Genomic DNA, 27,944 nt, shown 5'->3' on the forward strand with positions numbered 1-27,944 from the left:
TCTCCTGGGAAGTCCTGGCTGAGGCCAGGCTTTGCCCTGAGCGCTTCCAGCTTCGGGTGCCCACGGCAAAGGGAGACGCAAGGGATCCCAGCCCTTGGTGGCTGCGTGGGATCCAGGTCCCTTCAACGCCCTTAGCACGGCAGCCTTTCCCGACAGCCCTGCCAACAGGAGCATCTTGGCCTGATCAGAGGGAAACTTTGCTCTGGAAGGGAGTGGAAAGGCCCCAAAAGCTTTGCTCTGAAGGGTGATGTAGCCACATTTCCCTCCTCAAAGGTACGGGATGAATTATTTAAACCTGTAGCGCAGCAGCTTTGCTGAATTATTCAGGGGGATTTGGATTTGTAGGCCAATGAAGCAGAAGCAAACTGAGCTGAGCAGCACACTGAATAGTCCCAAGAGAAAGCCAGGCCCTTTTTCCTCTTCTTTTTCCCCTGGTAAGTGGTAGAAAAGCAGCCTGTACAATACTCGGGATGAGTCCTGGGAGCGAGGGAGGCAGGCAAGTCAGACAAACTGCTTTTTCCAGCAGAATTTTTTTGCTGCCCAACTGGTTACTGGCATGCGTGCAGGGCTGGGAGATAAGCATTGCATAACCCAGTGAGTAATGCTGAGGAGGAGGGGAGGAGCAGGAGGAAAAGGCTGCAAGAGGGAAAACCTCTGCTCCTCTCTACCCGGTGAGAAACCCCCCCTGAGCTCCGGGGTCGGGACAGCACAGGGGCTGGGGGGATTGCAGCTTTGGCAGCTGATTTTTCTTTCTGATCCCAAATGTAATGCCCGGCTCCAGCTCCTGCCTGCAGCTTGGGATTACCCGCTTGCTCTCCCCACCTTCACCCACTGAAATACCATCCATCAGCTCCCTCCGCAAATCAGAAGCAAGGTTTGGAGCGCACAGTGCTCTAAAAGATAATATAGCTGAGGGTCTGTGTACATCTGCCTTTTGTCTTGAATGCCCCGAGGAGCCAAATTTTCCAGCTTCTCTTTCTGGCCCTGAGGACTAGAAACTTTGTTTACTATCAGAGCTCTTGTAACGAAATGACGCCAGGATGACGCTTTAGAAGCATTCCCAGTTGCTGCGTGAGATCTGGACTAGACAAGCAAGACTTTGCGGTGTGATTGGGATGTCCGGCTAACAGATACCCAGATTAGCATTGCAGATCAATACCGAGAACCACACAGCGACTTATCGCTGTTTTGCAACTCCGCCGGGCAGAGGAAGCTGTTTTGTTTAACTGTGAAAGCAAACTTTGCTCTGAGGCTCTGGGGACGTAGTCTGGGCTTGTCTCTATTTTAGCATCAAGCAAAGGAAGAGGCTGAAGAGCTACCAAGGAGCTGAGATGTGCTCTTATCATTAATTTTAATGGGAAAGGAGCGGATGAATCCCAGAAGTGGAAGAGGAAATTTCAGTCTGCCTTTATAAGCTCAGATGTGATATGTTTTTCTCATGACCTTTTGGGGTTTTTTGCTGCTAAACTGTCTGGGATCGAAACCAGGGCTGCTGGCTGCTTCTCAGGGCTTCAGGAAAGAAAGCCGAGACCAAAGTCTGGTCTAAGTAGGCTTGAACTCACCAAGTGAAAGTCTGCTGCTGGGCTGGGAAAGCCACGTGGAGTTCACTTTTCATTCCAGCTTTGACTGGCTTTATTTTACCTCAAATTATGGAGCGTGCAAGGAGAGAGCGCAGAGGAGTGCTGACAAGTGTCACGTCGGTGCCACCTCGCTTTGCTTTGTCCTTAAACCCCATCAGGAAGGGTACGGTCGGAGGGGATTAGCTGGATGGATTCTCCTCTCCACCTCAACCAAAACAAGAAACATCCCCAGCCCTGGCTGGAAATGGCTTTGTGCAGCACAATGAGGACAATATCACGGGCACGTCAGGGATATCAGCTGGTGGCTTGGCCACAGCGGGGCTGAGCTGATTAATATGCATCACCCCCTGCACAACAGCCTTGCAAAGCTTAAAGCAAAGCCCGCATGACACATGAGTAGCCACCACTAGCATCAGCCAAGAGCCTCCTTGGCCACATACATAAGCTCCTCTCTCGCTATCTTGCAGATCGCTACCGTAGTATTTACCCACCGACAGGATGGCTAAGCCGGCTTCTTTTCTATCCTGCAAGATATGAGAGCACACACGTGTCCCTGCAGCTCCACCGCAGTTCTGCCGAGCAGGTTCACAGGCTTTTTGTCATTGTAATCCACCTGCCCAGCCGAAATGATCAAACACCAAACACTCATTCTTCTCTGCTGCATTTCATCTCCAAACCCCTGGGCAGGGCCAAGCACAGCACTTCCCCGCAGCGGACGGTGCACGCTTCCAGCGAAGGTGAACCTACTGCAGGGATGCATTTTCAGCTTACGATTTGCTAAGGAGCTGGTTTTTGGGAGGGGTGAGGGCTGATGCTCCCAAGCGCTCGGCAATCCCAAGGGCATACCCCAGCCCTGAAGCCCCAAGTCCCCGCTCCGTCACCTATAGAAAGGCTCAGACTTTGGGCAGCCCCCCAGCAACGCTCTCACGTGCAAGCTGCACCGCAGCTGGCTTTACCTGCTGCTGCTTTCTCCCCACTTGGACGGGAAATACCCGGCCATGCGGTTTTGGGAAGCAAAGCAGGGCATGTGCGAGCAGAACACCTCTGCTCCCCGTACCGGGGTGGCCGTGACACCCCCCTGTGCTGGGGCACAGCCTGGCCCACCCTGCCCGGCTACCGGCCCCGGCACCAGGGATGCCCCTTCCCCGTGCCACCGGCGCTTCCCGGCTTGGCTCCGCGTCTGGTGCCTGCATTGCTATTTAAAATTCATGTGCAAAAATAAAGGTACTATTTATTCTACCAGCATCCTCGTCCTGTTCCTCCGGGTACCATCTGAGCCCTCCAACCCTCCGGAGCATTTTGCAGGTTCATTTCCTTTTCCCAGGCTTGCCTCACTCTTCCAATATTGCTTCATAGCTCTGTAGGGGAAAAAGTCATTAAGTACACCTAGTTCTTGCTTTTATCACTGATCTTCTTATCTTGAAATACCCTTAAAGAGCATTAAATTAGTATGAACTAAGTTATATCCAATTTCAATGGATTTGTAAATAATTTGTTAGTAAAAAAAACAGGAAAAAAACCCTGTCTTTGTCATTTCTGCTTATCTTTTATCCTAAAATATAAGGGAGAAGGGACTCTCATTCAATCTATCCATGCAAATCCACTTAGGGCTGTATCCAGGATGACTACGCTAAGTGATTAAGAAAGACTAGTAGCAAGTGGAAGGGATCAGGGACTGACTCACTCACCCACTACCTGTGCCCTGAACGCAGCCGGTCCCGGCACTGCCAGCAGCAGGCAGAGGTGCCAGACGCGAGCGAGGCAGGCGAGCATCTCATCCGCCCCAATTTACCCCAAGGAAACAAGTTGCTGGTATTTCATCACCTGTTTGCAGTGAGGGTGCAAAAAGTCGATTATTTTAAATTTTTTTCGCTTGGATTTTGTTGGAGGAATTTTTATTCTCTCCGTTAATGAAGGTGGGTGACAGGGGCATGTTTGCAGGGAGGTCTTGCACCAGGGCTCAGCTCCCAGTATCGGGGAAATCCAAGTTCCATGCCACGCTGGCAAGGACAGCCCCTCCGGGACGCAGGCAGGCATCTGCCCAAGCACCCACAGACGGGCAGGGGCTGGGCATCCTCCCCGCGCTCCTCAATACCCAAATTTCCACGAGGGCCCTTTACGAGGACTCTCCAGGGCGCCCTTGCCCTGGGAAAGCTTCCAGGTGACTCGGGGAGGTGAGGCAACACCACGTAGTCAGACTCGTTTGCGGGGGCGAGGACACGGCAGATGGGGCGAGTGCTGACATGAACGGGACGGATGAGCCGGGGAGGATGAGTTTCAGCCCAGGAGGAGCCGCTCCAGCACGAGGCCGATGGGGCGGCAATGCGGGCTGGGGGACACCAGCCCCCCCCCCCAGCCAGCCGGGGACAGCCAAGGGACACAGCGGGGCTGCGGCCACCCTGTCCCCCCTCCATGATGATTGAACTTCTGAGCTCCTGGCTGCAAAATCTGCCCAAGTCAGGATGATTCCTGAAAAGCTGCAGATACAACCGCTGGCCCATCTGGTACAAATAACTTCTTGGCTTTGCCGCCTTGTTTTGTTATGACTTACTATAGAAACACGAAGCTCCGCTCGACTGAAAATGAATCATAATTTTCTTTTGTGCCTTTTCCACTTGAGTGAAATCCTGCTAAACCATTCCTCTGTGCTCACATGAATACACTTTCTTCTTGTTCTTCTTCTTCTTGCTCTTCTTCTTCTTGTTCTTCTTCTTCTTCCTCCTCCTCCTCTTCCTCTCTTCAATTTTTAGGTCCTAAAATAGCAAATTCGAGCTGACTGCTTTCAAGGCAACGAGGCACCCGCAGGATTGTGGGAGCATTGCTCAAATCAGCAGAGAAACCAACTAAGCTGCCAGGAAACAATATTAAAAAAAGCAGGGGGGTGGATCTCGTCTGCCGAGCGCCAGCTCCATAAATCAAAGCCCTGCGGTTTGTGCAGAGCTAAAAACCTCGCTTCTCCCGTGCTCCACCCTGGCATAACTATTTTCGCTCGGTGTCAAATGCCCTGACAGTGGGAGCCGAGGGCTGGGATTCGGGCGCACGCCGGCGGAAGGCAGGGCTGCAGCAGACCTCGCTGCTCCGGTTCGCACCGCCTGCCTGTTCACACGGCGCCGGCCAGGCTCCCACAGCGGGAGCAAAGCAAACCCCGGCGCCGAGCCCCAGCCTCTCTCCTCGAGTCGTGCCAAAGGCTGGCAACCGCGGCGTGACCGTCCACGGGACACGAGCCCGGTCCCATGGGGATCCGCCAGCTCATGGGTGCACAGACCAGTTTGAGACTGGTTTAGTCCCCGTCCCTGAGGACCTGCAGTCCTCTCGTTCCTGAGGGTCCTGCTGGGCCCACCTGCCTCTCCCTGCGCTGCTGCTGGGGCTCTGTGCGCGCGCAGGGATGTGCACACTAATGCTCTACCCAGGATGGTTTCCCACGCCGACTTTGGGAAGGGAACAGCCGCAGCTCTCCCGCCGTACAGCCAGACACACGCTGTGATGTGCTGGGGCTCCCATCTTCTCCGACCCCGCTCCATCTCAGCACTGAGAAGGGCAGGAGCTGACGTGGGGCCTGGGGGAGCCGCCGGCCGCTCCCCAGCACGGCTCAGGTGCGTGCCGGAGCGGGGGGAGCCTCCCTCGCTGCATACCTGACCGGGACACAGCCACGCAGCACCGTGCACGGGGCAAGTCCAGATGTGCTGCCAGCTACCCAGCAAATTCCTGAGCGCTGCGTCAGCTGTCGATGGCAAACAGGCCTGCTCAGTGCGCGCAGGCAGGAAACCTGCCTCCGTGTAGGAAGAGATTAACGACTAGGTGAGGAAGAAGGAGGCAAACAGATTTCCCCAGGGGCAGACATACAGGGAAGGAAGGGATGTGGGAACATAACTGCACCTCCAACCCGGCTCCAGCTTAGCGGGGAGCAGCGGGACACACCGAACGCTGCTCAGGGCTTGGAAAGTCACAGTGCGTGTGGGTACCTTCCTCCTGATATGGGAAAAATCACATCCGCACGAGCAGGATGGGCCTTACCTGTGGACAAGTGCAGCCTGCTTGGGCTACAGAAATCGGTAGCAGGGCCCCAGCTTGTATCGCTTCAGGGAGGTGATTTAGCAGAGATGCTCAGGGTTTTTCCTTTAGAGCATCCCTCCCCACTGTTCAGCACTAAAAGCAAGGCCAGGAGGGGTCAGGAGGCCGGTCCCCCCACACCTGCACCTTGGCAGAGCAATTCCCAGCCCCACAGGAGGTCCTCAGTCCACGCTGACCTCCGCCTGCTGCTTTGGGGATGTTTTCAGTACCGGAGGGTAGGGCCGTGCACAGAGCAAACTCCTGCCAGGCTTGACAGCACTGGAGCCAGGACGGGAGCAGCCACCTGTGCGCACGCCGCTGCGGCTCAGCTCCCCCTCGTCCTGCGTTTATTTGCCTTTCTGCCCGATAAACGTATGCACACGGGCACTCGCAGCAGAGCGGCCACGGGGGTGGCTTGTTTGCGGAGACAAAGCCACTGAACCTGAGCATCGGCCTGAGCAAGGTGAGGGTCCTCTGCTGACGCCTGACAGCGCAGCTGGCTCTGCACCCGTTGTAGCTGGAGTAGGTCTGCAGGTACCGTGCCTCAGTTTCCCCATCTGCACCTAGGACGGCTCTGGCCACAGCCCCACCAATTCTGTTCCCCGTGGTCAGGGGCCTGGGGAACGTGTCCCGATTTCTGCCGGGAGGACTAGCCGTGCCAGGAGCGAGACACAGCCCGGCCCAGCCCAGTGCTCGTCCCAAACGGGGGATATCGGAGACTCAGCTTCTAGTCCCTGCTCCAAATCAAGCAAAACAGGAACTTCAGCCCAGGCCTTTCCCGCCCGGGCGAGCTCCCTCCCTGCTGGCTGCTTTCCCCGGGCTCTCGGCTCTTTTCCCGAAGAGCTTCCCAAGGCGCCAGACCGAATCCCAGTGCCGGCCAGGAACGGACGCACCGACGCTCCGACCGCGGCCGCGTTAACCCAAAGCACCTCTCCCCTCTTCCTCTCCCGCAGCCAGCGAGGGAAACCCCCCCCCCCCCCTCCCCGACCCACCGCCGCCGAGCGGGGCCGGGACACAAAGGCCGGGGGCTGCGCCGGGGCGGGCCGCTGCGCGGGCGCGGGGCTCCAGGCTCCTCCTCCGCCGCCGCCGCCGCCGCCGCCGCCGCGCCGGGGATGCTGCTGCCGGGCACGCACCGGGAGCCCCGCGGAGCGCCGCGCCGCCGCGCAGAGGAGGCAGCGGCCACCCGAGGTGGGCGAAGCCCCGCGGCTGGGGACGGAGGGGAGGCGGAGGGGTGGGGGGCGGGGAGCGGTGCCGCCGCCCGGGGAGCTCCGTCCTCCGGGCAGAGGGGCAAGGGACGGGGATGGGGTGGGGGGGGGGGGCTGAGCTGCGCGGCCGGGACTCCCCCCGCCCGGCGCGGCGAGGGGGCTGCGAGCGGAGCGCGTCGCGCTGGGGTTAAGCGGCACGGCGGGCACCGCGCCTCGGCCCGGGCAGAGCCGGCCCCGGCGCTGCGGGGATGCCCGGCGCGGCACCTTTCCCGGCCCGACCCGCCGCGACGAGGCGCGGGGGTCGGGCACAAAGGGCGGGAGCCGCTGGCCGAGCCCGCGGGGCCGGGCTGCCTGGGAGAGCGGCCGAAATGCAGCGCGGCCCCGGCTGCGCATCCCCCTGCGAGCTCTGCCAGGTCGGAGCCGCCAGCGCGCTCCGCTCCGTCTTTGCACTTCCCTCCGAAGTCTGGAAAACTTCTTTTCAAGGCAACGAGAAAATTCTGCCTGTTCAGCACCTTGGTTCAGGCTGCTGCTGTTACACAGTCCCCAAACTCTCCGGGAAGAGAAAGAAAGGAGCAGATGCCTTTGGTTTGTTGTCATCAGCACTGAGCCGTCCTCGGGAAAGGGGCTGCCTGCCCGTGGTGGAAATTCTTTGCCGGGAGTGCCTGTGTGCATGGGGTGGGACGGGCAGCAAGCGGGTGGGTGCAAGAGGATTAGCAAGCACGGAGGCTTGCGTGGGCATCGGGTACCTCTGCGTGAAAATACAAACGGTATCTGGATGCGGGTGGCGATGCGTGTGAGCGTGCAGCCAGGTATCGCTGGAAGTGTGTTAGCCTTTCCTCGGGTGCACGGACGCATGGCCAGGCAGGTCTGTCGATGCTTTCCTCGGGGTGTGTGCGCACTGTGCAGGCTGCGGGATCTGTGCCTATTTGTGCGCACGGGTAAATGCGTGGGGTGGGGGTCACCGCTGACCGGAGGATGCACAGCTCTCGGGGCTGCCCGCCCAGGTCCTGGAAAGCCAGGGATTAACCTCTGCCTTTAAAAGCAGCGCTTGGAGCGTTGCCGTGGCTGTGGCAGAAGTCAGCTCTGGGCTGTCACTTCTCACCCCGCTGATGCTCTGCCTTTGGTGCCAGATCTGCACAGCCCGGCAGTCACCGACTCCGGTGGGGAACAAGCACGGAGCCGGGTCCCGGGCTCGGTGCACGACGCTCCCTTTGCTGATCCGGCTGAGGAGCTTGCACCTTGCTGCCTCCAAAGGGGCTGGATGCCTCCTTGGGCTCTGCAGAGAGCACCTCGCTTTTTCTCATAGTTCAGGCATATTTGGCCACGGGTACAGTTCCCAGTGGAGTGGCAGGAGGGTCCCGCACACAGAAGTTGGCCCAGGATTGGGGAGGGTCCTGAGGATCCCCAGCTCCCATCCAGACCCCTCCAGCCCTGATTCCCCCCGCACGGCTGTGCCCACACACCTCGATCCCAGCTGCAGCGGCGGTACCACTGCATCACTGCTACGAACCCCTTTCTCCCTGGGGAGTTTGCATTTGCTTTCCCGCTGTCCCCTTCTGCTAACACTCCCCTGGCCCCGCTGTCAGCCCCTTCCAGCAGCGCCCGGCCCCTCCTCAGCCAAGGTTGCCCCAACAGAGCAGTGCTGGGGGGTTTCTCTCTCTCTCCTGTGTTAACAAGTGAGCTGAGGCCTGTGAACTCCCTGCATGTGTGACTCTGTGTGCTCATCACAGAGGAACCAGCACCCGACCCATTTTCCCGAGCAGGCTTGCGTTTCTGCAGTCATTACCGTGGCTGTCCAAATTCCTCCCCAGAGCTTGTTTTCCTCACTGAAGGCTGCGGCAAGTGCAATATGAGCAGGAAAAAAGTCCTCGCGAGTCTCCACTATCTGTCCTCCTGATACCATCACTCCAGACGCTGATTAAACTCCCTTTGAAATCATTGCCAGGGCAGAGCCTGCCCGGCTGCTCCTCGCCTGGCCCCAGCCTCCCACACCAGCCTGCAGTCATGGCCATGCACCATCACGCACCGTCTCGCCGAGCCCCTCCGTGACACGGCACGCCAACCTACCCGGCTCACACCGACGCCTGCAGCCAGGCGTTTCCGAGGGTCTGCAGAGCCCCCCGTTAGCCATTCTGCGGTATCACCCGTGCAATTAATCACCAGGGCCATTAATCAGTGGGACAAAGAATTGTAAGTGCAAAACCATCGGTGCAATCAGCGGTGGGGGCAATTAATGGCAGCTGAAAAAGTGCACTCGGGAACACAATCGCACGCTACGGGGGATGCTCTCAGCTCCCTGCCAGGCCTCCAGCCGCAGCCCCGCGACATGTACACGCTCGAGGGGCTGCGCTCGCTGCCATGGCATGTCCCTGGCCCTCGGAGCCCCCGCTGTGCCGGTGCCCCTCCTGCTCCCCAGGTGACCTCCTCCTCTTGGCACGGCAGGCTGCTAAATTGGTCTTGAGTCGTTCTTTTCCACCCACCCCTTAGTCACTCTTCCCTGGCAGGCAGCGCTGCGGAGCGGTGGGAGGCAAATGAATGTGAAACTCAGGCAGGAAAATGAGATTTCAGGAAAAGGCAGATCCTTTGCAAGCCACTGAAGCGGGCATAGGGACTTCCAAGGCAGGCTTCCCGTGCCGAGGGTGCGCGGGGCAGAGGGGACTCGGTGCTGGAGGAAGGGAGAAGGTCCAGCCCTTGCAGAGGCTCCGCTGCAGAGCGGGGCCAGGCAGAGACAGAGATGCTGCCCCAGCGAGCTGCTGCTGCTCTCCCATCCCGCGCCTCCCGCAGCCCTTGCTCTGATGATATCCTTAGCCCTAAATCACTATTTTTCTCCTCTTTGAAAGCCTCTGTTTTGCTGCGGGCAGGTACAGTCATGCTCAGCACGCGCTCAGGTGAGGCATCTGCGGCATGCAGAGAGAGGTGGGCAGCCACGGAGCAGCCGCTTTCAGTGCAACAGGGATCAAAACGCGGTCGAGGGCTGGATTGCATACCTGCTTTCCTTGAGACCATTCAAAAACCCATCCCCATCTCCGACAGCGAGAGCTGAGCTCCAGGCTCGTTCCCCGGGACACTCAGTCACCCACAGACATCCCGACAGAGCTCAGTGCAAGGTGCTGCGTGGACAAGTGTGAAAAGATAGTATCACCGCAGCCATTGCAGGAAACGGATGCTATAATTGCTCCTCAAAGCAGCACAGACTGGCAGAGACAGGACCGTGGCCCTGTACTGCTCAATAACGGAGCCATGCGGGCTTTCCTCGGGCAGTGCTGCCCATGCCCTGCACCCCAGGGCATGGGACCTTAATCCTCCAGCACTGAGAAAAAGCTTAGCATTGCCGGGGAACTTGGAGGCTTTTTTTTCCTAGTCCACCTAACCACTGACTTGCATGTGTTTATAAATGTTTCTTTCTCTTGGGAGGTCTTAAAATTCTCCCTCTGCCTAATTTATTTGGTGTTATATGTTTACCGGCTGCCCTTGGGTTTGCTGGCGTGGTTTTTTCCAGGAGACCTGTAGGTATAAGGCTGCAGAAAGCCCCTCTGCGGACAGGGACAGGGAGCAGCAGCGGGAGGCAGATGCAGGGAGGAGACGTGGAGCATGCGGTCTCCGGGTCGAGAGCAGCGGCGAAGGCGTGCGGCCGGGAGTGGGCAGGACCTAAGTGGATGGTTGCCATTAGGGATTAGTTAAAAATAGCAGGGAATGTACAAAGATTTGGCACGTGGGTCACAAAGTCTTTCCTACACAGATTGTTTGCTACTATTGGGTTTTAGTGCTTGCTCACATTAAGAAAGGGCCCCCCTAGAGCAGGAAGGCTCAACAAATTGTTTCTGGGAAGCCCTGAATGCGTGCACACATGGCCGTTGCCTGGTTTTGGAGAGCAAAATCTGGGGGCAGGGCGACACCCCGTTGCACAAGCCGTGCCGGGATTACTCCAGAGCTGCAGGAGCGAACGCCGACCCTGCATCATTTTGTAACCGGGTCCTCTCAACAGCAGCGCTCCGGTTCAGACCTTCCTCTTCCTCACACGCAGAAGTTTTCCTCCAGAGCTAAAAGGAGATCTGCATTTATCTCCTTAGCAGCGTCAGGCCTCCGTGAAGCCAGCTCCTTCCAGCAGAGGGTAGCAATGCCTGTGCACGCTCTCCTCCTTAGAATGAGAGGATTTTTAATCATTTATTGAAGAGCCTTATCTCCTGAGCTTCTGACTTTTGGAGAACCGAGCATCTCTCCCCCCCTAGAGTATCGGCAGCGCTCAGGTCTGAGAGCCAGAGAGGCTGCAGCTGGGTCCTTGCCTCCTTCTTGCTGGAAGAGAAAGGTCCATCTTAACTTGCCATCGTGCACTGACAGAGGGCTATTTGCCCGCAATGGCATTTTCTAAGAGAAGTTTATCGAGGTTTCCTACGTGCCGCAGGGGTGAATTGGGCCACGTGCCTTATTGCCTAAGCAAAGATAACTATGACAGAGGTTCTAGCTCAGAATGCAAGTTGGAAGGACCATTTAGATATTTAATTGCCTTGTAACGAGACATCAGTGGTAACAGCAGCAAAAGCCAGAACTGTCTCAACAGACGTGCTCCCCTGAAATGCAACTGCCTGTGTTTATTTTTTTAAACAATTAAATGACATCTCTGTAAGCCAGTTATGGATGACCTCCTTTAAAGGTTAATTGAGTATTCCTTGCAACTGTGATGTGCGTTTCTCTTTTGAGAGAATTGCTCTATTTGGCAGCCAGGCATTAAAGGGGTGGTTTTCACAACGGGCCAAGTTTGAAAAAAGAGGAGGAGGAAAATAGGAAGCAAGAACTGAATTTGCCTTTTTTTTTCCTTCTGCGGCTGCTGCATTGAAGCCGGGTTGAGCAGAGCAGGGATGGGGACATGTAACACTCTGGAAAGCAAGAGAGGGAGTTGAAGGATGGGAAGACAGCAGCAGCGCAGCAGATGCTGTTCGCAGCAAGGATTGAGATTGACTCTTCATCAACACGCAGAAGTTGCCTTTTCTCAGCTCCCACTTGGCTGAGCATCATGCAGAGTACAAAAATACCCAGCGTTTAGACAAACCGCAACATAACTGGTATCACAAACAAGGAAGGCCCGCGCAGAAATAATGCACAGCTTTGGGGCTCAGGTGCTGTGAAGCCAAGCGTAGACTTGACATGGAGAAGTTTACTTTGCTGGAAGATCTTTAGGTCCTACCTCAGAGAAATTCTTCCTCTGATACTCACAGCCTTACGGCTGAGGACAGAGAGTGAGGGTTGTCAGCTGCTGCCACGGTCAGTTATTTCCCCTCCTGTTTCTTAGGGAAGCAGTCAAAGCTTCCCACTGCAGCAGGCAGTTTCCAGCCTACGACTTTAGGAGTATGTCCCAAGAGAAGCAGCTCTAGCTCAGCCTCTGACTGCTCATGGCCTCAGCTACCTGGCCATCACCAGTGAGAAAAGAGCAAGGGAGAGCAGACGGTGGGTCCATGCACCCTGACAGTGCTCATGTTGCACGTGAACCCAACAAGGCTGAGAGAGAAGCAGCACAGGTTTGCTTTAGGATCCCCAGGTATGCCAAGGAGGTGCCAAAAGGCCAGAGGAGTGAAGGACCAGAGAGGAGACCCAGCTGGGCCTCCTAAGTAAGCACTTACACGGCAGGCAGGGAAGGTGGGCTGGGCAGCCGTGGCCAGCAGGAGCATGGGATGCAGTGCGGGCCGTGCTCTTGGCTGCTTTTCAACTGCTTGGGAGAGAAGGAGAGACAATAAAAGGCAAGAAGATTGCAAACAGAGCCCTGTCTCCATGGCAGCCTGCAGCTCCACTTCTAAATTTTGCCTGTACATGAAGAGGATGCCTCTCCCCGTATGCTCTTGGGGGAGTTTTGCAGCACCGAGAGCCTTAGTCCAGGTATTTCCTGGTGATTGGTGAGGGACTGGCTTGTGGAAGAAACCCTTGGTGCTACCATCTCGCCATAACCTGGGGAAAACGGGCTCACTGTCCCTCATTGCTGTTTTATCCATAATTAGAGGGACAGAGGAAGACACATGCAAAGCCTGTGGAAGCAGAAAGCTGGGAGGAAAAGTATTTAGGGCTCATCTCAAGTTACATGAAGTTCTTGCTATTTTTAGCTGGACAGGCAAAGCCCTTTCCATCAATTAGACCCCAGAGAAAGCGCGTGGGAGACGTGTAGGACACCAAACCTCACCGGTCGGGCTGCTGACAGGGGCTGCAGCTATGCCGATGAGCACCAGGCACAGACCTCGCTGCGTCGGTGCTGCACAGGCAGGAATTAAAGGACAGCATCTCTGCAATTCCCAACCACACTGGGAGGCACCTGCAAGATGTACGGAGACCCTGAGCTGCCTTGTGCCTTGGGCGAGCCAGTCCCTTGTAACCAGCTTTTTTGGATGCCCCCCCCCCCCCCCCCGTGCTCACACCCTGGCAGATTGTGTTTTACAGGGTCGGAAATAGAGGCGCGAGAAGGGGCCTCGCAGATCCCAAGTGAAAGCCGTGCTCAGCTGTCACCCACCCCGGCACCAGCTGCCAGCCCCAGACGGTTCCCAAAATAACTAACCCATGGCAGGGTGCGAGGGCCCCCTCGCCCTCCTCCGAGGGAAGGAGCGGCCGTTTTGCACCTGCCAGCCTTGCGAGGATGGGCTGCCATGGATGGTACCTTCTGCAAGCTCCTCCCTGGGAACGGATCCTCTCCCCGACAGCATCCCCGGGCTGCAAAAACCCCTCCCTGAAACTTGCCCCGTTAACAGAGGGGTCCTGCGAGCAGCCAGCGGAGACTGAGCGGGTGCTGGTGGCCCGGGTGCCGTGGCACGGTGGGGTCTCGGCGCTGACCCGGCTGTTTCCCGTGGAGCGATGGTGCCTGTCATGGGAGGGGTGTGAATTCTCCGGCCTGGAGGTGGTGGCCGTTCCCCGGTGCTGGCATCGCCGTTCAGGTGTGCCTGCCGCAGCCCCGGCGGGTCCCCAGACCCGCGAAAGACAAAAGCAAGGACCAGAGCATTTCTGAGTTTCCAATTAGCAGGGCTTTAATTGCAGTATTAGTTGCTCATTAGTGGGAAAAGCCAGATGCTCTTAGGAATTAAGTAAGCTGAAAAGATCTTTCTCTCCACCCCAGGAATATTTAACTATGTCTCATGCGAGCATTTCCTTTGTACCGGGAGCATGACTGATATGACTTGTGTGGGTGCTGTGCTCAGCTGTTGAATCACCGATGAGCTCCAAAATCCCTGTGGCATGGGGCTGCTGGCAGGACGGGGATGAAGCTGCGAGGAGGTCTGGGTATTTCTGGGTGGCACAGGCGGGGTGTCTTCGCGTGTGGTCAGGTGAAGGTTGGGAGCCGGAGGGTCCTGGAGTTGCATTTAACCTAAAACAGAGTGAGAAAGCGTTTGGGCTCTGGTCTGAGTGGAGAGCTGGGGACATCACGGATAGGACTGAGGGTTACTTGCAGAAATATATGGCAACAGGAGCATAAAGAAGAGCTATAGACCGAGCCAAGGTGGCAACAGCACGGAGGATCAGGTGCTGGGATATTCCCACCGTGCCCTGCTGTTGCTGTGCTGGCATCCAGCGAGGGCAGGGCGTCGTACGGGGCCAGCTCCTCTTGGGAACAACCCCTCCCGAGGTCAGGCGGGGGTACAGGGACAGCAGGAGGGAGGCCGGGACTGTCTCAAGCCCAGCTCCTGATAACGCTGTTTGGCTTTGCTTGCATATGAACCTATTTAATGTAAACTGCAGCTGTGCGGGGGAGAGCCGGCGCATTTCGGCACCAGAAATCCCTCGCTGCTCTGCGCACAGACAGCCCGGGCTGGCTCTGTACACGGCCCCGTCTCGCCCGGGTCGGCACGAGTGCTGCTCGCAGGCTGGCCAGGGAGCACCAGCTTCCCGGCGCAGCCGCCTTTTAACGACACCGTCCCATCGCTGACCGCCGGCTGGGCTGGCAGGCGGGAGCAGGTTACGCAGGTGATGTTTTGTCCCCCGTCGCCGCATCGTCCGGTGACCTGCTGAGCCCGAGGCTCGGTTACGCTGCCCCAGCCCGGCCCTCTCCCAACAGGTCGCTTTGCTCATCTCCTGACTCCCCGCAGGCTGCCAGGGCAAACACCAGCTTTTCCTGGGAATAAACGCCTGCTGGCTGAGCTTACAGCCTTTCGGCCACCGGCACCAAGCGATCTCGGTTTGTCTCACTTCTAAGTCCCTCTTGGGCTAGGGAGACAGAAAGAATAAGGCATCACTTCTTCTCGCCTACATACTTGCTGGTGCTATTAGTTTGTGCTCAGGCTAACGGTCCAGTAAGCACTTGCTGGAGAGAAAGCAGGAGGCTCTGCAGAAACACAGACGCTGAAAGTCAGGGGACTTTGCTGACTTCCACCAATTTTCTGTGGGTTGAGCAATCGTCCCCGGGCAGGGACAGGAGCCTCTCCGCACCTCAGCCAGGGCTCCCACCCAGGGAAACGCTGCCGTCTCCCCGCGGAGGGACCAGACAGTATAGGAGTAGGCACGGCACAGCAGGTGTTGAGCCAATATCCTCTGAAACTCGCTCTGCCAATATGATTCATTGTTAATTTGAGAAATTCCTCTTATTCTAGTACTGGCTTCCCCAAGCATAGCTCAATGTAAGCCTCAATGCCGCTTACATCATCACACGGACGATTTCGCCCTGCTCTCCCATTAAAGCCACTTGTTGACTCATCCCTGGTGAGGGTTGGTGCCTTGATCGCTCGAGACGGATGGAAGAGAGGTATACGCAGCTCCTTCAAGCTCTTTCCAAAGCTGATGCTGAATTCAGCGTTGGTTTTTGGCTTTTCCAGCAGGGTTGGCAGGAGGAAAGGGGGTGTAAGTGACCTTGACCTGAGCCGCTCTCCCGCAGGAGCTGGGTGCAAAGAGGCAGCGCTCGGTGCTGCCGATGGGCTTCAAAACGGATGCAGGTTCCCTTTTGTTGCTTTTTTCCCTATTGAGCAATTGCACCTTCACCTCCAGGGCCTGCAGCAGGATCGCCGGTCGTGGCGTAAGAGCCCAGCTGCCAGGGAACACTGGCAGAGACACGGCACAGTCTACTACTGCTGCGCTGGCATGAAGCCCACCCAAATCCCTGCCAAAGCCACTGCTGGCTCCTCTAACAAGCACCAGCCCGTGGGTGTGAATTCTCTTAGTGTTCATTGAAATAACATTAAGTGTGATGGACTCCTGGGCTATTAGAGTGGATGTAACATGTAATTGAGGCTGGTTATTCTTCATCTGGAGTGTCCCCCTTCACTAATGGCAAATCAGGGCAGAACACATGGTGCATGCTTTGTGAATCCCGGACTCAATTCACTCCCTGCCTCCGATCAAAATGATCCCAATGAATGTCAATGAATGAGCGGGGGACAATGAATTAGAGTGAATGAAAGCCTTGTAATGGGGCCCTTTGCCCGCACCGAGCCACAATTGAACACCACAAGGATGGCGTCTGCCTGGGCGGTGTTTGAATTCATCCCCATTAGCGCAATTAGGGTGAAGATTACAGGATGGGGGCAAGGTCGGCTCCGCTGATGGGGCTCTCCAAGCCCTATTGCTGCCATTTCTTCGGAGACCAAAATGAGCAGGTTTTGGAGAGCCTGGCTCCAGCTGGGCACGGGGAGAGGGGGCTGAGCTCGTAAGTCTGAGCAGAGATAGGCAGATGCTCAGGCAGCCCAGGGTGGGTCCGTCTCATGGGCCTGGTGTTTGTTAGCGTTTGGGGGTCCTGAAATCAGAACCCGGTTTTGAATTGCAGATCCCCAATCCAGCTCAGTGGGATTGCTGCACTCCAAGTTTTGGATTAAGCCGTTCTCTTCATTAAAACATGTCAGGTGCTCCAGGTACATGGCTTTTTACCATGGAAATGCCCGCATTGTTCCCTGGAGCCACATTGCTGGTGTCTCAAAGACCCAAATCGCTGAGTAAAACAGGGGCACATCACCTGGCAGCGATCAAGGGAAAGAGGAAGGAGGCTGCTCCTGGATCCAGGCTCTTGGCAGCTGCTGCTGCTTCTGTATTATCTCTGCATCTCCCAACAAACACCCAAATGTGTGGGTGCATCTGCACAGAAATGATGAATAATAATTCAGGAGGGAAAAAGAGTAGGCGAGAGAGCGCAGGGGAGAAGGAAGCTTTCGCATACCGAGGGGAGAAGAACAGGATCAGCAGGGAGAGAGTAGCACTGCGAAGCCTGGAAGGAAACGAAGGCTTTTACTAAGATGACCTCTCTGGGGAAAGCAGAGAGAAAGCAGCCGCCTGTGAAAACTCTGCAAGGAAGAGGGAAAGGCTTCAAAGAAACTGTGCTGCAAGGAGATAAGACTAAATTCCTGCAGCCCATTCAGAAAGGAGGCGATGGGGAGAGTCGCTCTCCCACGTGCGATTGCAGGGTAGGCATGACTGCAATGAATGTGGGATGCCATTCACTTTTTCCCCTCCGTTTCTGCAAAATCAAGAGTGGGTGCATCCGTGCATTCAGCCCCTGATCCCGTGGGTTTAGCCCACACTGCCTGGGTGTTTACTGGGGTCTGTCCCACAGGCGATCACCACCGGACCCCCGTGCCTCCCGGCTCACCACTCCACCTCAATGGGGTTTGTTAACAGCCCCTTGAAGTCCCACGAAGGGTCATGGGGCCAGACTTGAATGCAGGCACTGGCCCTCAGCGCGGCATCACCCCGGGGGTCCGACCGACACGGGGCTCGTGCCGTCGCCTGGCCCCCTCCCCACCACAGCGACAAAAGAGCTTTGAGGGGCTCATTTGCTGGAGGCGGCAGAGCGAGAGGGAAAGGCTTGTGTCTTTTCTGGCTTTCTGTCGTCGTTAATTGGTGAGTGACAGGGCAAATCACGTTTCAAAGTAATCACATTTAGCAGCGAGAGCCAGGCGAAGCCGGGAGCTGAGCGGGTGGGGGGCTGCAGCGGTCGGCTTCAGGGGCAGGGATGGGCCGGTCCAGTGGCATTGCCATCACGCACTGGCAGGCACACACAGACTCACAGCGGACACGTGCACCCCACGAACATCCAGCCCTGATACACCTACACGCTTATCCAGGCTGCCTGCCCCGCTCGCCGTGGTGTGAGCTCCCCGCTTGCGCCTACAGCCATGGTGCCACGCACCCCCGCTGACCCCGGCACGCACCCCACCTCCAGCACCCCTCCCACGGCTGCGTGGACCGGGGCACCCACCCTTGCCGGGGCATTTTCAGACCCTGCACTCAGTATCACTTACATTTTTTTTTTCCCCCAACCCCTTTTTACGGTTTGCAATATGCCTAACCTAACTGAACTGTGGCTGGTGCCAGGCATGCAAAAGCCCTTAAAATATACATATATACACATGCATCTAAATATATATGTATGTACATAATGACTAGTTTTTGTTTGGCTCAGCAAACCGATCTGACTCCCTGTAGAGTCACACAGTCACTAGCTTTGACGCAGGGGAAGATGCAAGCATGTACAATGAAGGCTGAACAAGGAAGGGGGACGAGTCTGGTCCCCCCTTTTTGGAGCCCCCAAAGCTGGAGCAGAAGCCTGGGCCCTCTGCTCGCTTGGTGTGCTCCCAGCTGTGCTGTCTCCAGAGCCTTTCTCCTTCTGCTAACACTGCATGAATGCCAACTCCTCCACGGCTTTCAAAGTGTTCATTTTTAAATCGAAAGAGGGAAGAAGAAAAAAAGACATGCCCAGCCCTCTCAGGCATGTGTAGGAGGGCTGGGATTGATGGAAACGCCTCCTGCCAAGAGGCTGGAAAGTCCCAGCTCTCCCTCCCCACACTTCTGTCTTCTGCAGGCACCCAAAAAAACCAAGGGTGCATCTACCCAAGGGGCCCCGTTGCTTCCCAGCAAGGTGCTCCAGCCATGGGACAGCAAACCTGGCATCCCCGGAGCACCAGCTCCCTGCACCGCTCCGTGTTTTAATGCATCAAACTTCCCTGACGCCTCTGCCATAGGTGTATGTAAATACACCGGCCGCTTTCCCCCTGCTCGCTCGCTCGCTCATATCGAACGCTGTCTCCGGGATGCTGTCACTATAGTTGGCAGCTTTGCTGCTGTGACGCTGCCTTTTCTCTTCTGCAGGCACATACACCCAAGCGTGGTGTCGGGAACACACGCTGGTGGAGCAGCCTCCTGTGCCAATTATCCTGTTCCCTGCAGTGATTCCTCCCCCTCCGTGCACATTATGCCTCTTACCCTGTAAAAATGAATGAAGCCAAAGTCATCGATCACTTTTAGCATATCAGCATCCAGGCAGCAGTTCAGACCTTAGTTCTTTCTTACTTCTCTTAATCTCCTAAAAATGGATTTAGGGATTAAAGCGGATATTCTGTCTTTCTGGGACTTTTCTTTGACACTTAATCAATCTGGGTCTTCAGGGCACAGAGAAAAAGAAAACAAATCAAGCTGAGGGATGAGCACAGGTTTGTGTTACCCTGTTCAGGATGCAGAGGAGCCTGCACCGGCGCAGGCGTACGGCAGGACATAACGAAGAACGGGAAAACATAGGAACAACTCTCTAGGCCTTAAGGAGGAGGCAGCGAGGATGCCCTGGCACGCCGTGCCTGCACCCGCTATCACCCCACCCTCTCCCGGCAGACCCCGGGTGCTCTCCCGCTGTCGGGTGATGTTTTACCCCCTGGGATGCCTGCTCGGGCAATGGGAGCCCAGTGCAGGGCAGCTCCGGAGGAAAGCTGGACCACGCAGCACCGGTGCTGCTGAGAGTGGAAGCTGTGAGCTGTTCCGCGCACGGCGGAGAGCAGAAACCTTTCTGATCTCATCGTCCTGCGCAACCGGGATTTAGCTCATTTTGATTATGCACTAACTTCTGCCTACGAGCGGCTCTTCCCCCTTCTCCCCACCTCACCCTTTAATTATCTAGATGGAAGGTGCATCTCCATTATAGCCCTGACACTGGGAGCCAAGCGTCGCAGAGGCTGGGATTTTTTTCTTCACCCCCCCCCCCCCCCCCCCATAGTAAAGAGAATTAATGCACAGCCCCACATACCTCTGAACTGTAATCACAATACTTAGCACACACATAATGCTTCTCCTCGTCTTGAGTGCTGCACAGACATTAAGCGTAATTAAGCCTCACAGCATCCCTCCTTTTCAGGTAGGTTAAGAGGAGCACTGAAAATTGGAGAGAAATCAGGGAGCGACAGGCTGATGCAGGGGAGGTGGTGACTGCATCTCGCAGCATCCAGCGCGGCTGTCGGGAGACAGGATCCATCCTGCACGACGCAAGCAGGAGGCACGGGCGCCTGTTGAAATTCGTACCTATTAGGCACCTAAAAATCACTACAAATCCCTTTTCCTCCTCTCCTTATTTTTAGAGACTTCTGTGTGTCATAACTCTCCTGGCCTCATCCGGGTGCACCGTACCCGGCAGCTCCTGACAAGCCCCCCGGGCACGGGGCAGGATGTGCCCAGCCGGCCCGGAGCCGTGCCACGGCGGGTGCCAGCCAGCCTGGGAGACACAGGCAGGTCATGGAGGTTCCTGGAGCCATCCCCGGGTGCAGGGGAAAGCCCTGCACTTCCCTGCCTTCCTCTTCTGCCGCCCTCCTTCACAGGGGGCTTCTGCGGAGGGACGGGAAAGAGAAGCCCTGGGCTGGCAGCAGGGTACCAGCCTCAGCGAGCATCCCTCTCCCTTTGCCCGCACCTGAGGACCGACCGGCTCGCCTGCGCACACCCGCCAGCCTGGCACACACTGACCCGTCCCTGGACACGCACGGGGAAACGTGCGCGGCGAGGCGCGCACGCCCCCTTTGCACGAGCCCTTTCACAAGCTGATGCCAGCTTGTACCCGGACACGCGTGCAAGGCACGTGTCTACGCACTCGCATCGTCAGAAAACCTCCTCGCTCCTGCCGATGCCCAGACCGTGGGCGCAGAATTGCACCCGCCTCCCGGACCGCTTTTTCTCACCCTGCTCTCTTTGCCTCCCCCAGGCTCGCAGCTCCCGGGCGCAGCGAGGTCTTTGCTATGATTGCAGCAGCGGCCATCTCTACCCGCTGCCCAGACCCCTCACCGCACGGTTCAGCCGGGCTCCGCTCCCCCCACTGCATGCCCCCCACCCGGGACCAGCATGGGCAGCGTCAGTAGCCTCATCTCCGGCCACAGCTTCCACAGCAAGCACTGCCGAGCCTCCCAGTACAAGCTCCGCAAGTCATCCCACCTGAAAAAACTCAACAGGTACTCGGACGGGCTGCTCCGCTTCGGCTTCTCCCAGGACTCCAGCCACAAGTCCAGCTCCAAAAGCAGCAAGAATGAGGACTTCTTTTACATCAAGGTCAGCCAGAAATCGCACGGCTCCCACCGAGCGGACTATACCTCGCTTGCCGGTGGGGAGCTGGGCAGCCAAGCCGGGACGAGCGGCATGGACTTCGGGACGCCCACGCCGCAGAAGCTGATGCCCTTTCCCAGTCAGCTGGAAGTGGTTAGTAGGGGACGTGGTGGCCCCAGAAGTGGGGGGGTGTCCCACTGGACCGCATCTGCCCTCACAGCAGGTGCAGGTCCCACCGCAGGGTTGTCCTGGTCCTGGTCCAGGAGAAGGCTCAGAGAAAATAGTTTGTGCTGAGGAAGCAGGAGGAGAAGGGCAGCAGGGAGGTGCTGAGGGCACCCTGCACCCTCTGCTTTCAGGAATTTGGATCAGCAATATGATCCATATCCTTTCATTTCCAAACATGCCATTCGCCTCCCGGCGGAGGCAGTTTTAGCCATCAGCATCCTCCTGAGCCTTCAGCCCTTGATGGAGACCCAAGCTGTCCCTGCTGTGGGGGTCTCGTCCCTGGGGGCAGAAGGGATGGGGGAAAAGAGATGACGTGGTGTCGGCCTGTGCTGACGGGTTCTGCTCTTCTCCCCAGGGCATGGAGAAGCCGGCTGTGCGACCGACCGCCTTCAAACCGGTGCTGCCCCGGTCCAGCACCATCCTCCACTCCTCCCCAGAGAACGGGGGTCACCTCTCCCAGCAGCTGCACCCCCCGGACAAAGGCAAGGAGCAGGAGCTGAAGCCGGTGCTGTGCTCAGGGGGTCTGTCCGACTCTGGCAGGAACTCCATGTCCAGCCTCCCCACCCACAGCACCAGCAGCAGCTACCAGCTCGACCCCCTCGTCACACCCATGGGACCCATCAGCCGCTTCGGGGGCTCAGCCCACAACATCTTGCAGTGCGCCATCATCCAGGACAGCAACATGATGAGCCTCAAGGCCATGTCCTTCTCTGATGGGGGCAACAAGATCCTCAACCCCAGCAAAGCCCCCCACCACCATGCCTCCGAGAAGACCACTTGCATCCGTTCGCCCATCTCCACAGACGAGTCCACCATCCAGGAGCTGGAGCAGAAGCTGCTAGAGAGGGAGGGGGAGCTGCAGGAGCTTCAGTCAAGCTTCGAGGAGAAGGAAGTCAGCTCCTGCCAGGCTTATGAAGAGAAGCAGCGGCGCTGCAAGGAAGAGCTGGAGGGCCTCAAGCAGAAGTGCAACAGCAAGCTCAAGCAAACCTCGCAGAAAACCCAGCGGACGCAGCAGGTCCTTCACCTCCAGGTGTTCCAGCTGCAGCAGGAGAAGAAGCAGCTCCGGGAGGAGCTGGAGAACCTCATAAAAGAGCAAAACCTGCTGGAGACCAAGCTGAGGTCCTACGAGAAGGAGAAGACCAGCTTTGCCCCGGCGCTGGAGGAGACCCAGTGGGAGGTAAGCGGCACTGGAGCACCGAGCAGTATCTTGGGCTGCCAGTGCCAAAAGCAAAGCGTGTGCGTGGAAGGCGATACCTGCATCCAGCAGCACCGCAGAGGGTTTGAGCAGAGCAGATGGTGCACGCACTAAGCCCAGGCTGTAGGAGATAGATATTAAAGCCGAGGAGAGCCCTAGTCTGTCACATGGAGGCTCTGCAAGTTATAATTGAGTGACTCACTGCCCCTCTTAACCCCTCAGCACTTCACATCATACAAGGAAACAACTACTGCGTAAAAAACCCAGTCATTAAAATAACTTCACGTTTCCAACCTCCAGCGCAGGGTTTTTCAGGCTGCCTGCCCCAAAGGAGCAGTAAAGCTGCCTTCCCACGTGTGAATAGGAACTACTGGGACTTGCCATGGTCATTTATTAGAGAGCAGTAAAACCTTCCACTCTCTGCTTAAGCTTAATTTTCTCACTGATTGGGTATCGCTGAACAAAGACCGTTAAACTGCTGAAAATTCAGAAGTGAGCCTGCTCACCCGCCTGAATAACACACCTTGATATCATTTCACTGCAGCTGTAAGGGAGCAGCAGAGCTGTTGCCCGGTGCGCTTCGAGGAGCGCGGTGCTCACCTTCGCTCCCTCGCACGCGAGGCTTTCTCATATCGCTTTCAGTAGCTCTAGTTTTTCTAGCAGTTCTCTAGCAGACCGAAATTCCAGCTGCGGGGTCCCACCAAGAGCAGCTGGATGCTGGACCCCCAAAAGCTGTCTCCAGGAGCAGCTGTACCAGCCGTGCTTTAGGCTCTAGCGGGATGCTGCGGTGGGATTTACGTGCTTTGCTCCCAGCTGCGATTTTGCGGGGTGTAGGGTGCAGTTGGGTGTCTGCTTGCGAAACAAGCTCAGCGAGTTTAACTGACCGTGTGAGCCATCAGCGGTGGTTTCGGCAAACGCGTTGGACGGGGTGTGGAGACTTGAACGCTTCTCGACACCATCCATTTCCACACCTCAGCTGAGGCGTGTCAGCTCCTTAAATCCTCACGAATGTTCACAAGCAGCCCTCCGTCAGCTGGGGTGTTGATGCACGGAGAGCGTGGGGTCCCCTCCAGACCCCCCAAGAGCTGGGGCATCACCCTCTGTGCCGGGGCATCTCCCTGCATGGGATTTCACGGTCAGGGTCTCCGCATGCCGAACGCCAGCCGTGCCCGGCACGGCTTGCACGGGGTACCGCGGGTGCTGCGGGCTTTCTCCGAGGCGCAGCCCTAACTCGGGTGCTGCGTCCCTCCCCACAGGTGTGCCAGAAGTCAGGGGAGATCTCCCTCCTGAAGCAGCAGCTGAAGGAGTCCCAGACGGAGCTCAACACCAAGACCGCCGAGATCCTCAGCCTGAAGGCTCAGCTGAAGGAGGTGAGGGTGAAGATGGAAGGGCTGGAGATGAAGACCCAGGACCTGGAGGGCTCCCTACGCACCAAAGCCATGGAGCTGGAGGTGTGCGAGAACGAGCTCCAGCGCAAGAAGAATGAGTCCGAGCTGCTGAGAGAGAAGGTGAACATACTGGAGCAGGAGATCGTAGACCTGCGGACGGAGCTCGCCGTCCTCAAGGAGCAGCTGAGCGAAGCCCGGGAGGTGGCCAGGCCCTGTGCCGTGGTGGACGATGTTCAAGCCCTGCAGGGAGAGGTGGAGAGGCTGAGGGCAGAGCTGAAGGCCGAACAGGACAACAACGAGCAGATGACCTCCAGCTTCCAGCACGAGCGGCAGACATGGAAGGAGGAGAAGGAGAAGGTGATTCACTACCAGAAGCAGTTGCAGCAGAGCTACCTGCACATGTACAAGAGGAACCAGAACCTAGAGAAGATGCTCCAGCAGCTCGCCGCAGGGGAAGATGGCAAGGAGCCCATCGAGCTGGACATACCCGGCACCGACGTCCCCTACGAGGACATCATCGCCACCGAGATCTGAGCCAGGTCTGCCTTCTCCTCCTTGCAGCTCGGCGGCAGGCATCTCTTCCAGGCGAGAAGCGCTGCCCGCAGCTTGCCTCGCGCCTTGTACAGTTCAGATGAGCCATGTATTTATTAGCGGAGCTGGTGGCCTGGCCAGCTCGCCAGCCCTTCTCCCCTCCCCGCGTCGCACCGCGGCGATACCCTCCACTGCCTGTCGTGTTACAGAGGTGAACAAGCAACTCGTGCCAATGGTGACGTGCCAGCAGCTCCCCCTCGCCCCCCGCTGCCACCTTGGCAGCATCCCTTCTGCCCCCTTGTAGGACGGAGAAGCTGGCGACGGGGGCGGTCAGGGAACAGGACTTCAGCAAATAATCTCCCGTGGGGTAACGAGATGATGCAAAACTCCCAGGGGATGCTCTGCTCCAGGCTCGGAGGGATCCCGTGACGGCACAGCTCCGGGGACGGGGACACCGCAGCCCTTCCCACCGTCTTCAAGAGGAATCGGCCACGGCACATTTCCAGCCGCTCCCTGCTCGCAGCCCGGAGGAAGCACCGCGCTGCTCCCACACCTCCGTAACCTTCCCCCGGTCGGTGCTGATCTCCAGGGCGCTGTGGGACCGAGGAGCTGCCTCCTGCCACCGGCACAGGCTGCACGTCCGCTTCTCCCATCCTTGGCTGCTGTAGTGCTTCAGGAAGGACCCTACCCACACGCACGCACACCACACCCCCCCACCTTGTTACAGCCAACACCCCCACCGAAATCACCTTTCACTAACGAGCACAGCCCACCCCACACCCGTCCCGTCCCTTGGCACGGCCGCACCGGCACGTCCCTCCTCCCTGGACCTGCACAGCCGTGGCGAGCCCAGCCTTCCCCGCTCTGACAGACAAGGGCTCGGTGTCCCTTTTCTCCACCTGCCAGACAGGCGACTGGATTGAAGAATTCACAGAAATTTCCAAGCCACAGCCTGACCTGAGGCATCGAGGGGGAAATCGGTTGCGTTTGCCCCACGACCCCACGCGCTCTCACTTGCTCTCTGCAACCGTCCCTCCCGGGTACCCCGGCTGCCTTATCTCCTCCCGTGCCCTTACACCCACGGGATCCCATCAACAGGAGCTGGTTAAAAAAAACCCAAACCAACCACTTTCATTTTGTTTTCTACCCCAGCTCTTAAAATTTCCTCCTGCCGCCAGCAAGCGGATAACAAGGCTCCACTGCACGTCACCAGCAGTGACTCTCCTGTCCCCCCACCGCTCGGCATGGGCTGGGAGGGAATCAGCCAGTATCCAGCTTGCCAGGTCTCCAGCCGGGACCGCTTTGTGCTAGTGCAATGGTATTTTTTACTGCAATACGTTTGTTTACACCGTAGCGAGCTGGGCGTAAGCCCAGGAAGCCCCGTCCCAGGGTTGTGGGGGGTCTTATACGATCCCGTGCCGCAAAATTCGGCCAAGGGCTCAATGCTGTGCACAAGCAGCAAAGTTCAGCATTTCTCACCCCGCTCCAGCCAGCCTGGAAAGGCGACACATGGAAACCAGTCTGTGCCTTCTGCACCTGCCCCGAGCACCCCCACCACGTGCCACCCCGGGGCATCCCGGCCGGTCCCGGTGCCAGCACACAGCACAAGCCGATCCTTAGCCATGGTCTGCTGGAGAAAAAGCCAACTTCAAATCCCAGTTCCAGCCCTGCGGCTGTCGGTCAGGGCCGTGTCGGGTCAGTCAGCCTCTGCCCAGACCTGCCGAAGGATGTTTTGGAGAGAAGACCACCAGGAGACGAAGGACGGCACCCAGCTCCGCTCTGGCTTGCGAGGCCAGAAGGGATTTTTTGCATCATCCAAGCCATAGCCCTGCGCACCCTCCGCACCCCGCGTCGGAGCCAGAGCACGGCGACCAGGAGCTTTCCAGTGCCAAACGCTCGCGGGGTGCCGAGGGGAGCAGAGCCCTCCCCGGCTGCCCCGTCCCAGCAATGCCCGCGCCCGCCTGCCCAGCCCTGTTCCTGCTCCCGCCGGCCTCGGTGGCACCCGTCCCAGGTCCCCATCGCCCCGGCCCCGCGTCCTCCCCAGCCAGCGCTGTATGATGTGATCGCCCGGAGGCATCGACGTGCTGCCTTTGCACAACGCTGTGTGTGACCGTCCGCATCGCAGGTGTGTCGCTCCCGGTGTGAGCCACGGCCGCCCTGCCCGCTCTGTGGCTGGCCGGGCTCAGCCTGTACATATAATTATTTTTCTGCAGGTTTTTTGGATGTTATTTCTGGTGACTGATGTAAACTACTGGTAATTTTATGTTTTTATTTATAAATAAATTTTTTAAAACTTATTTAGCCTCTCTGAGTGTCTGGCTTGGCAGCATTCGGAGGGTTTTCATATTTAGCTTCTCCGAGTCTGGCTTGGCAGCATTCAGAGGGTTTTCATCGCCAGAGCGGCAACGGAGGACAGTGCTTCACCGTGCCCCTCTCACATCACCCCCCCACGCCACCAACCATTTATCCTGGCACACCAAGGTCCCCTTTGGGGACATCCTTCCACCTGGCCCTGTTGTTTCCAGCCCCACAAGCGCTTTGCCGCGTGGGTGAGTGGCATTATCTCCGCTGTGCGGCTGGGATAACCCATGCATGGAAAAGCGGCAACTTGCCTCCAGCGAACACGGGGTATCGGAGAGGAGGAGATAAGCTGCCTGGCCTCGCTCCCAGCCCGCACCCCACGGGCTTTGCCCTCCTGCTCTGCAAGTGAGACCGATTTTCATCCCGACCCCACGCAGCCCAAAGCCCCCAGCCCCAGTGGTCCCTGAGCCACCGTCCCTGGAGCGGGCACGTCGTCCCCCCGGCTGGCAGAGCCGGAGAAAACAATTGGAGACGTAGAGATACAGCGGAAACGCCTTAATGAAACCGAGGACATGTTTTGACTATTTAAGCTCTTTTCCTCCAAAACCAATCAACTTGGAGCCTATTTGCACTGCACGGATCTGGTGGTTTCACAGGTCTAAACAGCACAGGGGGAGGTAAAGGGGGGCAGAAAATAAGGGGAAGCACTGAAATTGCAGAAAACACTATTCGTCCTCACTCATCTGGCTGCTTCCATGGGGCACTCGCCCCACCACAGTGCAGGGTGGGGGGCCCAAGCCACACACAAGCTGCTCTGTGCCCTCTGAAAGGGCACCCAGCACCGGCACCCAGCTCCCGCTGACGCTTTCCAGGGAAACTTTGGCTTTGCTCATGCTGCCTGAGGCATGAGGGAAGTTTATTTTTAGAGCCTTTGAAAACTGCTGAGGAGGAAGGAGATAGATAGAAAACCACGTGCGAGGGCTCTCTTTCTCCTGAGCAGCACCTTCTGTTACAAATCACCTCCAACCATCAGCTGCCCCAGCTGCAGGGTGCTGCCGGCTCGGCCGAGTCCTTCCCAGGCTTGTCCATGTACCTGGGTCAGGGAAGCAGCGAGGAGGAGAACCCCGAGCCGCCTGTTATCCCAGAGGACATCCCTGCCCCGCAGAAGTCACAACCAAATTGCGGATGCTGCAGCGCAGCAAAGCAGAGACTTACTGGGGCTGAGCAGCAG

General features: G+C 57.5%; 2 protein-coding genes across 2 annotated transcripts; one reads left to right on the forward strand and one right to left on the reverse strand.

The window, feature by feature from the left end:
- On the reverse strand, positions 1–9,200 carry LOC142420080 (uncharacterized). The gene is made up of 7 exons (XM_075523578.1): positions 9,113–9,200; positions 8,903–8,967; positions 8,622–8,668; positions 7,582–7,757; positions 6,623–6,836; positions 2,821–2,938; positions 1–2,104 (listed from the first exon to the last, which is right to left on the reverse strand). The coding sequence occupies exons 1-7, from the start codon at positions 9,198–9,200 to the stop codon at positions 1,787–1,789; spliced, it is 1,026 nt and encodes a 341-aa protein (XP_075379693.1). The 3' UTR covers positions 1–1,786.
- LZTS1 (leucine zipper tumor suppressor 1) lies at positions 6,485–26,696 on the forward strand. Its single transcript, XM_075523483.1, has 4 exons — positions 6,485–6,818; positions 20,739–21,226; positions 21,654–22,475; positions 23,750–26,696. Exons 2-4 carry the CDS (start codon positions 20,876–20,878, stop codon positions 24,413–24,415), a joined length of 1,839 nt encoding a protein of 612 aa, XP_075379598.1. The 5' UTR covers positions 6,485–6,818; positions 20,739–20,875; the 3' UTR covers positions 24,416–26,696.
- Positions 26,697–27,944: the final 1,248 nt, after the last annotated feature.

The sequence above is a fragment of the Mycteria americana genome, chromosome 23, assembly GCF_035582795.1.
Source record: "Mycteria americana isolate JAX WOST 10 ecotype Jacksonville Zoo and Gardens chromosome 23, USCA_MyAme_1.0, whole genome shotgun sequence".
Lineage (NCBI taxonomy): Eukaryota > Metazoa > Chordata > Aves > Ciconiiformes > Ciconiidae > Mycteria > Mycteria americana.